At 41.8% G+C, this 13,456-nt stretch overlaps 1 protein-coding gene across 1 annotated transcript in view; it reads right to left on the reverse strand.

Annotated features, from left to right (window-relative positions):
• The window catches only part of COL21A1 (collagen type XXI alpha 1 chain), a 386,987-nt gene that overhangs the window by 22,453 nt on the left and 351,078 nt on the right, over positions 1 to 13,456 (reverse strand). The window contains exons 21-24 of the mRNA XM_044289670.1: positions 10,715 to 10,768; positions 9,267 to 9,338; positions 8,180 to 8,215; positions 6,777 to 6,821 (exon numbers count right to left, since the gene is read on the reverse strand). Coding sequence (XP_044145605.1) covers positions 6,777 to 6,821; positions 8,180 to 8,215; positions 9,267 to 9,338; positions 10,715 to 10,768 — 207 coding nt within the window. The remainder of the gene's footprint in view (positions 1 to 6,776; positions 6,822 to 8,179; positions 8,216 to 9,266; positions 9,339 to 10,714; positions 10,769 to 13,456) is intronic.

The following is a 13,456-nucleotide window of genomic DNA, read 5'->3' on the forward strand; positions in this document are numbered from 1 at the left end:
TGCTCGGATTAGTGTAGGGATAGGCTGCAGCTGCTGTAAGGAAGAGATCAGGGAGAAATCTTACGAAGATTAAGAACTGCTTCTTTACTCAGCGATCTACAACAAATGTGTTTTGTGGGTGCAGTGCACAATTTTTTAAGCCTGCCCTGAGCCAACTACTACTGAAAAAAAACTTTTTTCCCTTCAGTTAGTCAATATCAATACATAATCGGCAGCCATTTTATGCAACGATAGTGCACCAGCACAGGATATCTGCATGTCTGAAAGTCCAGAAATACTGCTTTTTCATATAGTGCACATCTAGGATTATCGCTGCATAAGTGACTGTGAAATTTATCCCAGAAATATAGCTTTCTTATACTGGGGCATACTGGGGCGGAAAAAAATATATCTGTTTCATATAGTGCACATCTAGGATTATAGGTGCATAAGTGAGTGTCACATTTAGGCCAGAAATACAGCTTTTTGCTTACTAGGGTTAAAAAACCCTCTGATATACTGCACATCTGGGATTAGACATGCATAAGTGAGTGTCACATTTAGGCCAGAAATACAGCTTTTTGCTTACTGGGGCATACTGGGGAGAAAAAAAATCACATCTGTTTTATATAGTGTAAATCTAGGATTATAGGTGCATAAGTGACTGTGAAATTTAGGCCACAAATATGTCTTTTTGCTTACTGGGGTTAATAAACCCTCTGATATACTGCACATCTGGGATTAGACGTGCATAAGTGAGTGTCACATTTAGGCCAGAAATACGTATTTTTGCTCACTGGGGCATACTGGGGTGAAAAAAAACATCTGTTTCATATAGTGCACATCTAGGATTATAGGTGGATAAGTGACTATGAAATTTAGGCCACAAATATGCCTTTTTGCTTACTGGGGTTAATAAACTCTCTGATATACTGCACATCTGGGATTAGACATGCATAAGTGAGTGTCACATTTAGGCCACAAATACGGCTTTTTGCTTACTGGGGCATACTGGGGTTAAAAAAAAAAATCGGTTTCATATAGTGCACATCTAGGATTATAGGTGCATAAGTAACCGAGAAATGTAGGCCACAAATACGGCTTTTTGCTTACTTTGGTTAATAAACCCTCTGATATACTGACCATCTGGGATTAGACGTGCATAAGTGACTGTGAAATTTAGGCCACAAATACCGCTTTTTGCTACTGGGGCATACTGGGGTGAAAAAAAAACAACTGTTTCATATAGTGCACATCTAGGATTATAGGTGCATAAGTGACTGTGAAATGTAGGCCACAAATACGGCTTTTTGCTAACTGGGGTTAAAAAAATATTCTGATATAGTGCACATCTGGGATTAGACATGCATAAGCGAGTGTCACATTTAGGCCACAAATACGGCTTTTTGGTTACTGGGGTTAAAAAAAAACTCTGATATAGTGCACATCTCGGATTAGACGTGCATAAGTGAGTGTCACATTTAGGCCACAAATATCGCTTTTTGCTTACTGGGGTTAAAAAAACGTCTGATATACTGCACATCTGGGATTAGACGTGCCTAAATTACTGTGAAATTTAGGCCACAAATACCCCTATCATATAGAGTTAAAAAAAATATATACCCTACATCAGGGTTTTTATTGGCGGTTAATTATTTTTAACAGACTTTACCAATTTTTACTTTGCTTGGTGAATGCTAACTATGAGGCAAACATCTAATAAAGGACGCGGTCATGGTCGTGGTGGTGGTGTTGGTGGACCCTCTGGTGCAGGGAGAGGACGTAGCCGTTCTGCCACAGCTACACGTCCTACTGAACCTACTACTTCAGGTCCCAGTAGCCGCCAGAATATACAGCGATATTTGGTCAGGCCTAATGCCGTTCTAAGGATGATAAGGCCTGGGCAAGTACAGGCGCTAGTTAATTGGGTGGCCGACAGTGGATCCAGCACGTTCACATTATCTTCCACCCAGTCTTCTTCAGAAAGCGCACAGGTGGTGCCTTAAACCTATGCCCATCAGTCTGTCACATCACCCCCGTGCATATCGGGGAACCTGTCTGAGCCTCAAGTCATGCAGCAGTCTCTTATGCTGTTTGAAGACTCTGCTGGCAGGGTTTCCCAAGGGCATCCGCCTAGCCCTTCCCCAGGGGTGAAAGACATAGAATGCACTGACGCACAACCACTTATGTTTCCTGATGAGGACATGGAAATACTACCTCAGCACGTCTCTGATGATGATGAAACACAGGTGCCAACTGCTGCGTCTTTCTGCAGTGTGCAGACCAAAAAGGAGGTCAGGGAGGAAGACTGGGTGGAAGACGATTCAAAGAACGATGAGGTACTAGACCCCACAGGCAATGAAGGTTGTGCCACTGACGTTCAGAGTTCGGAGGAAGAGGCAGTGGTGAGACCGAGCCAACAGTGTAGCAAAAGAGGGAGCAGGGTGCAAAATCAGAGCAGCAGTTGCCAAAACAGTTCGCCTGCTACTGGCCCCCGTCACCAGGGACCGAGCACACCAAAGGCAACTTTAAGGAGTACCCTGGCATGGCACTTATTTACACAATGTGCTGACGACAAGACGCGAGTGGTGTGCACACTGTGCCATCAGAGCCTGAAGTGAGGCATTAACATTCTAAACCTTAGCACAACCTGCATGGCCAGGCATCTCCATGTGAGACACGGGCTGCAGTGGAGTAAGCACCTTCAAAACCAAGAAAGGGCTCAGGCCCCACCTGCTCCCTCTTCTGCTTCTGCTTCTGCCTCTTCCTCCGCCTCTGGAGGAATGTTGGCACCTGCCGCCCAGCAAACAGAGGGTGTGCCACCAACAACACCACCTCTGTCACCAAGCATCTCCACCATGTCACATGGAAGCGTTCAGCTCTCCATCTCACAAACCTTTGAGAGAAAGTGTAAATTCCCACCTAGCCACCCTCGATCCCTGGCCCTGAATGCCACCATTTCTAAACTGCTGGCCTTTGAAATGCTGTCATTCAGGCTGGTGGAGACTGACAGCTTCAAACAGCTCATGTCGCTTGCTGTCCCACAGTACGTCGTTCCCAGCTGCCACTACTTCTCCAGGAGAGCCGTGCCCTCCCTGCACAACCAAGTATCGGATAAAATCAAGTGTGAACTGCGCAATGCTATCTGTGGCAAAGTCCACCTAACCACAGATACGTGGACCAGTAAGCACATCCAGGGACGCTATATCTCCCTAACTGCACACTGGGTAAATGTAGTGGTGGCTGGGCCCCAAGCGGAGAGCTGTTTGGCGCACGTCATTCCGCTGCCAAGCATCGCAGGGCATCATTCTTGGCCTCCTGTTGCCTCCTCTTCCTACTCAGCTTCCTCCTCCTTTTCTACCACCTCCTCATCCGGTCAGCGACAGACCTACACCACCAACTTCAGCACAGCCAGGGGTAAACGTCAGCAGGCCGTTCTGAAACTGATGTGTTTGGGGGACAGGCCACACACCGCGCAGGAGTTGTGGCGGGGTATAGAACAACAGACCGACGAGTGTTTGCTGCCAGTGAGCCTCAAGCCCGGCCTGGTGGTGTGCGATAATGGGCGAAATCTCGTTGCAGCTCTGTAACTAGCCAGTTTGATGCACATCCCTTGCTTGGCGCATGTGCTGAATTTGGTGGTGCAGAAATTCATTCACAACTACCCCGACATATCAGAGCTGCTGCATAAAGTGCGGTCCATCTGGTTCGCGCTTCCGACGTTCTCATCCTGCCGCCGCTCGGCTGTCTGATCTACAGCGTAACTTCGGCCTTCCCGCTCACCACTGCATATGCGACATGCCCACCAGGTGGAACTCCACCTTGCACATGCGAGCAGCAGCAGGCCATAGTGGAGTTTCAGCTGCAGCACGCACGGGTGAGTCACACTGGGGAACAGCACAACATCACCACCAATGACTGGGCCTCCATGCGAGACCTGTGTGCCCTGTTGTGCTTTTTCGAGTACTCCACCAACATGGCAAGTGGCGATGATGCCGTTATCAGTGTTACAATACCACTTCTATGTCTCCTTGAGCAAACACTTAGGGCGATGATGGAAGAGGATGTGGCCCAGGACAAGGAGAAGGAAGAGGAGTCATCTCTAACACTTTCAGGCCAGTCTTTTAGTAGTGGCTCAGAAAGAGGATTTTTTCAATAGCAGAGGCCAGGTACAAATTTGGCCAGTCAGGGCCCACTACTGGAGGACGAGGAGGATGAGGATGAGGAGGAGGAGGATGGGGATGAAGCATGTTCACAGCGGGGTGGCATCCAACTCAGCTTGGGCCCATCACTGGTGCGTGGCTGGGGGGATACTGAGGACGCAGACTATACGCCTCCCACAGAGGACAGCTTGTCCTTACCTCTGGGCAGCCTGGCACACATGAGCGACTACATGCTGCAGTGCCTGTGCAATGACAGCAGAGTTGCCCACATTTTAACGTGTGCTGACTAATCGGTGGCCACCCTGCTGGAACCCCATTACAAAGACAATGTGCCGTCCTTAATTCCCTCACTGGAGCGTGATCGGAAGATGCGCGACTACAGGCGCACGCTGGTAGACGCGCTCCTAAGAGCATTCCCGACTGACGCCGGGGGACAAGTGGAAGCACAAGGCGAAGGCAGGGGAGGAGGAAGAGGTCGCCAACACAGCTGTGTCAGCGCCAGCACCTCAGAAGGCAGGGTTAGCATGACCGACATGTGGAAAAGCTTTGTCACCTCACCGCAACAACCGGCCCCAACTGCTGATATGGAGCGTGTTAGCAGGAGGCAGCATTTGAACAACATGGTAGAACAGTACCAGTGCACACGACTACACGTACTGACTGATGGTTCTGCCCCATTCAACTTCTGGGTCTCCAAATTGTCCACATGGCCAGAGCTTGCCCTGTATGCCTTGGAGGTGCTGGCCTGCCCTGCAGCCAGTGTACTCTCCGAACGTGTATTTTGCACAGCAGGAGGCGTCATTACAAACAGACGCAGCCGCCTGTCCACAGCCAATGTGGACAAGCTCACGTTCATTAAAATGAACCAGGCCTGGATCCCTCAAGACTTGTCTGTACCTTGTGCAGAATAGACAGTTCTAACAGCCTCAACCATCCATCCTTGTACTCAAGTGCACTTATTCCTTTTTTTTTTTTCATATGTCCCAATATTTTGGGGGATACCCCTATTTAAAAATGCAAAATAACACACATCTGTGTTGGCTACCTATTCCTCCTTCACCGCCACTTCCACCTAGACCGCCACGTGAGCCTACACGGCCACATCCACCCATTCACCGCCTCCTCAACCTCTTCCTCCTACATCATTCCAATTTTTTTTTTAAGGTCTTTTATGTTTCTTTAATTAATTTCCCTATCCACATTTGTTTGCAGAGCATTTGCCATGCTCCTAAGCACATTTTGCTGCCTTTTGCAGCCCTCTAGCTCTTCCCAGGGCTATTTTAGAGCCATTTTAGTGGCCAAAAGTTCCCGAACCCCATTTTTTTTTTCAAGTTCGGCCGAACCTGCCGAACCCGAACATCCAGGTGTCCGCTCAACTCTAATCACGTTCTGTGCATCATGCTACTAATGCTTCTCAATCGTTAGTTTACGTGTATTTTTTAAACGTTTAGTTTCCACTCAGTTTAATTTTTTTACATTTTAAAATTCTGTATGTAATTGCTTACAGATCGAAAAACAAACTTGGGGGGGGGTTACATTTCTTTAAGGTGTAGCATAAACCTATGTGTTTACTGCATCAATATGCATTTTCTCAGTCAAGGCAATGCTGGAGCCTGCATCATGCCACTGCCACTAATGCCTAACGGTCAGTTTCCATGTACTCACTTTCCACATAGTTGAAATTTATTTTTAATTTTTTTTTTTCGAGGGCTGGGATTAAAATTTCATGAGGCGGCATATGTATGTGATTACTGTATTAATACAGAAATTTTCTCACATTCCAAGAAAGCTGAATGCGATCAATGGACCTCTCCTAGCTGCTGGTACCCCATCTTGCCACTCTTGCTATCTATCTGTCTGTCTACCTGCCATCACGTTGTATACGACTACTGCATCCTGTGGCCTGCATCTTGCCACTTATGCCACTTTACAACCATCACATTCTGTATAGCTACTGTTGTGTCATTCATCATGCCACTAATGATACTTTCCAACCATCACGTTCACCCAAAACACTTCTTTTCTTCTCGTAACACTGTGTGTGTTTAAACATCATCTGCCCCCGTTAAGGGACAGTTTATGAAAGCTTTGGAATCTGAAAAAGCATGAGACGTGCCAGCGCAGTGTCTTGCGGAGTGGGGATGGTGGAGGGATAAAAAATAAACAAAGAAATACAGGTTTTCCTAAAAAGTATGAGTCCTAGGAGGCTAGAGAGGGTTATATACCAACTTTCAGGGCAATTGGAGCAAGTTCGGTTTGGCCCGAACTGATTCAGGTCCAAACTGAACTTTTTTTTTAATTCAGTGAACCAGACCCAAAACGAATCTCTATTAGTTCACTCATCTCTAACACAAATGTATTTTTTTCTGCATCCGATCCACATTTTGTGTGGGTTGTATGCAGACCCATTCACTCCAATGGGGCCACAAAAGATGCGGACAGCACACTGTGTGTGGTCAAAATCCCCCCCCCCCCCCAAAAAAAAGCATGTCCTATTTTTGTCTGTTTAAAAAAAATACAACTTGTCTAATAATTGTGCACACAGTGTAGATTGTTGTCATTCTCACTAAAATTGCTTCCAAATATAGCACACATCTAAGAACTTAGCATAAATTATGTATATTCTATCTATACCTTTATTCCTTGATTTCCAGGTGAACCATTTATTCCTTTTTGGCCCTTTGAGAAAAAAAATTATAAAAAGTGTTTACAAATTATGTAATTTTAATTTTTTTAATTAAAGTGCTTTTCCGACCAGTAAATATCAGATTTATTGCAAAGCTAATTAAAAATCTAACTATGCAACTATGAGTTATTAACCATTCATCTCCTTCAAAATAGGAGAGTTTGTAGAATCCCCCCTCCACATACACAAACACACACGTTACCTTCCAGATGTGTATGATACTAGAACTAGGATGAATTATACTAAATTGAAAGAAAAACCTTGCAGAGTATTTCTGTGCATAAACCTACAGTAGCTGCCAAAAAACAATGGGGGTCATTTATTATACTGAAATACACCAATATTAGTAGTTTTTCAGGCGCAGGTGGCGGCATAATGGCTAGTTGCACCGCTAACTGCAATTTCTCCCGGGTCATGCCAGGTCTAAAATTGTGGGCGTGGCGTGGGTGGGGAAGGGGACCGGCTGGCAGGCCCATCTCATTTACCAAGGGTCTAAATGTAAGACAGCAATGAAGCTGTCTTGCGTTTAGAACTGGCGATGGAGGCACCGAAGTTATGGAGAAGCCTGCACCTTAGGGCTTTATTAAGACCAGCGTCTAAAATGCCGGTCTTAATAAATGTGCCCCTATATGAATAGTTAAAATTTAGCTTTGAAAGTAAAATCAGCATAAATGTCTAAGGCATATAGGACCATTAGCTTTCTGCAGTAAAAAAGTATGTACAGCAAAGTGCTGTCAGTTCCTAAGTGGGATTAAAAGCTAGTGGTGCAGGATATATTATATTAGCACAATTTCAGTGTTTTAAAATGTTAGATTTAGGGCATTATACGGTTTTATATGTTAGATATTTAGGACTTTTTCATATTTAGGACTCCTTATTGTATATTAAATGCTTTGTTGTGTACCTGATGCTGGCCTCTTACCAACTGCTCTTGTCTCTCCCACACACCTGGTAAAGTAAAGGGTGACTATAATTATTGTACTAACTCTTTAGAAAAAGCTCTCCAGTTGTTTTTCGTCGTAGTGAAAAAAAAAAAGAGTCAGTTCAAGCTTTCTTAGAAACAATGTTACTATGACATCATAGCATGAAAAAACAGATCACTTGTAATGTGCGGTTGTAGTGGTACTGTGGAGGCAATTGAAGTGCAGAGACATTGGGGTAGTCACTGGCAGAATATCTAATGATCTCAATGGCTAAACAGTTTTCTTGGTTGAATAACCTTGCAGTTTATATCTCAGTACCAGATAATGAGTTGTTTTGTATTTTTCTAATGCAATACTTTAATGAAGATATTGATGCAATATACCAACCTATATATTTGTACAGTTTCAGCAAAATATTGAGTTTGTACCTGAATTCCATGTTCACCTTGATTACCTTTATCACCCTAATAAAAATAAGTAAAAATCAAAAGACACAATATAAACTGAGGATCTTAGAGAAATATAAATACAATTTTTTTTTATAATAATAATAATAATTAAAATAAATAAGATTTCAATGTGAAACACATTTTGCTGTGTGTCCGGTGCTTGGCTAATTACATCAGTACCACAGACTTTCAATGGCTTAGTAGGGCTTTTGCTTGACTTTCACTTCATTCAGAGTCCTAGCCACAGTCTTGCAGGTTGGGGAGACAAGAGATGTCTTTCATTCTTGTAGTCGATGTTCCAGGAGTTGGATCCCCACCAATATAGCATTTATAACCTTAAGACATGCAAAATATTTCACAAAAACTCGAAAATGTGCAGCCAAACCCAAGGAGGAAATTTTGTACCACTTCTAAACATGGACTGTGTGTCCCCTTTTGTCTTCCAAAAATTTGTGCACATAAACCATATCGGGTAATAGTTCTTAAACGGATCATGTGGCTTTTACCCTATTACTTTTCAGAAAGGTGCAAGATATGGAGAGACATCCTTAATAATATGTCAGAATATTGCTAACTGTTATTGTGTTTTTTATATGCTACCATGCCTTTAGTTGGCAGCCATTACCTACTATAATACTCAACAGTGTTTTTACTGTAATTTGCAACCATTTCATAGAGGCTAGCATGTGTATGGTTTGTTCTATACTGCCAACTAGAGTCCATGCTGTGTTATGTTATGGCATTGTGTATATGTGGTAAGACCTTTTGATCATATTACCTTACTGGAAGGTAGACTACATCATTTGATAATTTTCAGAGGTAGAGAGGAATCTCATAATACATTGTGTGACAGCATAGAATCAAGAATTTTTTTTTTTTTTCCGCCCCCTTGTTTTGCACTTTGGGGACTGTTTTGGGGTTTTAATTAAATCCAACAGTTATAACGGAAAGGATATCAGTCAAATCCATAAAATAACTGTTATGGTATAATGAAAGGTTAGATACTAGTTAAGCATTGTAATGTACTAAATATGTTTGTGAACATTCATAAATGTTTTTACATTACCTTGGCACCCGGAAGTCCAGAAATCCCTGTATAACCTTGTGGGCCTGGAAGACCATTATCCCCTTTTTCTCCCTTTTGTCAGGTTTAGTAGATAAAGGCATATGTATAAGTAAACATAGACAATAAATGTTATAGCTTTAAAGTAACTTTTCAAAAAGCTTTTGATGTATTATAGTGACATATCAAAAGTTTAGGTCAGTTAGGGTTTGAGTACTGAGACCCACACAAATCTCTCCAACAAGGGGAGAGAAGAGTGTGTGCATATCACAGATTCGAGAAGGGCTAATAGACTTCTGTGGAGCCCATCTAGTACAGTCAGGAGAGGATGAGTGACATGTGCATGCTTCTCTCTCCTTGTTCTGGTGAATGGTGGGGGTCTCAGCACTCAGACCCCACTGATCAAAACTTTTGATTTGTCTTTATAACATAAATGGGTTTTGATGCTTTAAGGTTCAAGAGCTATTCTTGAAACAACCATGAGAGGATCAGGGTGTTTTTTATTTATTTATTTCATTATATAATGTATTCATCTTTGTAAAGTACATATGAAAAAGATAAATCCTACCCTAAGGCCACAATGCATCACATTTCAAAAATGATAACGGTAGAAGAAATAAAAAATCATAAATGCTCTAAATATAAACAAAATATTGTAATAAATAATTGGAAATAGGTTGTTTTCCTAAATTTATATCAACTGAGTTAAACAAGTTTTACATGTTTAAAAAATTATAAAAGTGGGAGTGGTAATGATTTGATCTTTGAACTGTATGTATTTGCCAGCTGAGTAGTTTTATTTTGGTTCATGATCCTTATTGTGTAAAACATAAAAAAATGAAAACCAGCTAATAATCCACTTTCCAGCCAGAAATTAGGACCACACAGTATTACAGCAAATTTCACCCACTGAAGAAACAGACTTAATGTCCAGTTATTAATTCCAGTTATTTTAATATACTCTTACTAGGATTATAATAGAAGTAGTATTTACACTAGAACCTAAGATAATTCTTATACCTTGCTGTGCTACTTTACTATAGAAATCAACCGGACAGATTTACTAATTCTGCCAAAAAATGCAAGCAGTTTGAACATCTGCCTAATGCATCACGGTGGCTGCTGCTGGATGAGAAATTTACTGTATGCCTAGACTCTTTGCTCTAACGTTATACCACCTATTGATTGGTTTACTTGACAATATTCCATGGCGAGGTGCAGAGGATTATAGTTTCTGGATTCATAAATAAGTCTAAAATGCTATGCACCAAATTTTGGGACAATTATGTAAGAATTCAGACACAACTCTAATAGTAGTAAATGCAGGCTAGCATCTTTTTTTTATTGAAAATAAATACATACTGTATACACTTGCAAAAATATAGTTTGCCAGCACTTCACAGGGATTTACAGTTCTGTAACTGCAATGCACAAAAAGCAATGTTACATACCTTTGTGCCTAAAGAACCAACTTTTCCAGGCATTCCAGGATCACCTTTATTACCCTGTAGAGAATTGATATCCTTTTTTAAAAGTTTATCAGTACAATTTAAATTACAGTCACATGGAACATTAAAATTAAAACTCTTTCTTAAATCCTTTTTTTCTATCATTATGCCTAGGGAGTAGAGAAAAAAAATATTTAAAATTCTCAGAATTAAGTTTTGTGCACGTTGAAGGACAGCATAAAGCTGGTGACAGATTTTGTAATCCAAAAACAGGTCTTTTCTCCAGTATCTTTCTATGAGGATTAGAGTAAGAGCATGCTTAACACCCTCCATGTGTCAAATGGAAAGCAACATCCATGTTTTGAAAAAGGAGAACCAACCATTACTGTACATTTATCTCAAGGAATCTCAAGGAGGCATTAGGGCCCTATTAGACCTCACAATTTGGGGGGGAATTATTGGGAACAAGCATTCATAGGAAGGCGTGTTCCCAATAATTGGCCCATATAATTGAGCAGCTGATCAGCCAATGAACAAGCAAATGCTCTTTTGATGGCTAATGAGCATTTTTCATCATGTGCTGCTAATCAACAGAAACTAATGAGGGAGGAATGACTATGGTAGAAATTGTTCTTCAGACATTCAGATTGCATCAGCCTGTGCAATCAGGCTGCTGAAAATGAGCGTCGTTGGATGTGCTATAAATTCATTGGCAATAGCGCTGCCCAAACATAGGGCAGTATAATTCAGCCCTAAAATGAGCCCCTTAGACTGATGTGGACTTCTTCTACATACAGTCGTGGCCAAAAGTTTTGAGAATGACACAAATATTAGTTTTCACAAAGTTTGCTGCTAAACTGCTTTTAGATCTTTGTTTCAGTTGTTTCTGTGATGTAGTAAAATATAATTACACGCACTTCATACGTTTTAAAGGCTTTTATTGACAATTACATGACATTTATGCAAAGAGTCAGTATTTGCAGTGTTGGCCCTTCCTTTTCAGGACATCTGCAATTGGACTGGGCATGCTCTCAATCAACTTCTGGGCCAATTCCTGACTGATAGCAACCCATTCTTTCATAATCACTTCTTGGAGTTTGTCAGAATTTGTGGGTTTTTGTTTGTCCTCCCGCCTCTTGCGGATTGACCACAAGTTCTCAATGGGATTAAGATCTGGGGAGTTTCCAGGCCATGGACCCAAAATGTCAACGTTTTGGTCCCCGAGCCACTTAGTTATCACTTTTGCCTTATGGCACGGTGCTCCATCGTGCTGGAAAATGCATTGTTCTTCACCAAACTGCTGTTGGAGGGTGTTTTGGTATCATTCTTTATTCATGGCTGTGTTTTTGGGCAAAATTGTGAGTGAGCCCACTCCCTTGGATGAGAAGAAACCTCACACATGAATGGTCTCAGGATGCTTTACTGTTGGCATGACACAGGACTGATAGTAATGCTCACCTTTTCTTCTCGGGACAAGCCTTTTTCCTGATGCCCCAAACAATCAGAAAGAGGCTTCATCGGAGAATATGACTTTGCCCCAGTCCTCAGCAGTCCATTCACCATATTTTCTGCAGAAGATCAATCTGTCCTTGGTGTTTTTTTTGGAGAGAAGTGGCTTTTTTGCTGCCCTTCTTGACACCAGGCCATCTTCCAAAAGTCTTTGCCTCACTGTGCGTGCAGATGCGCTCACTCCTGCCTGCTGCCATTCCTGAGCAAGCTCTGCACAGGTGGCACTCCGATTCTGCAGCTGAATCCTCTTTAGGAGACGATCCAGGCGCTTGCTGGACTTTCTTGGACGCCCTGGAGCCTTCTTAACAAGAATTGAGCCTCTTTCCTTGAAGTTCTTGATGATCCTATAAATTGTTGATTGAGGTGCAATCTTAGTAGCCACAATATCCTTGCCTGTGAAGCCATTTTTATGCAATGCAATGATGGCTGCACGCGTTTCTTTGCAGGTCACCGTGGCTAACAATGGAAAAACAATTATTTCAAGCATCACCCTCCTTTTAACAGGTCAAGTCTGCCCCTTTAACCCAATCAGCCTGACATAATGATCTCCAGCCTTGTGCTCGTCAACATTCTCACCTGAGTTAACAAGAAGATTACTGAAATGATCTCAGCAGGTCCTTTAATGACAGCAATGAAATGCAGTGGAAAGGTTTTTTTGGGATTAAGTTAATTTTCATGGCAAAGAAGGACTATGCAATTCATCTGATCACTCTTCATAACATTCTGGAGTATATGCAAATTGCTATTATAAAAACTTAAGCAGCAACTTTTCCAATTTCCAATATTTATGTATATTCTCAAAACTTTTGGCCACGACTGTACATATGATAAGAGATACAGAGCATTTATAAAGTTTTCAGACCCTTTCACATTTTTTTAATATTGTTGTCCCCTTTTACTATAATGACAAAAATCTAATTTTCTCACATCAATTGGCAATCAAGACTAAATAATGAGAAAGTGAAAACAAAATTTGGAAATGGTTGTACATTTATTAAAAAGGAAAAACAAAAATTTCACATGAATTTAAGTATTTTTAATCTTTGCCATGACACTTGAAATTTTGCTCTGGGGCCTTCCATTTCTCATCATCTTTGCAATGTTTCCAATCCTTGATTAGAGTAATCTAGGCTTTATGGCAAAGTGGCCAGAAAGAAACCTCTAATCACAAAAAGGCCATCTGGAATTTGCATAAAAGCACTTAAAGAACTCTCAAACTGTGAGAAACAAAATTCT

The sequence above is a fragment of the Bufo gargarizans genome, chromosome 4 (genome assembly GCF_014858855.1).
Source record: "Bufo gargarizans isolate SCDJY-AF-19 chromosome 4, ASM1485885v1, whole genome shotgun sequence".
NCBI lineage: Eukaryota > Metazoa > Chordata > Amphibia > Anura > Bufonidae > Bufo > Bufo gargarizans.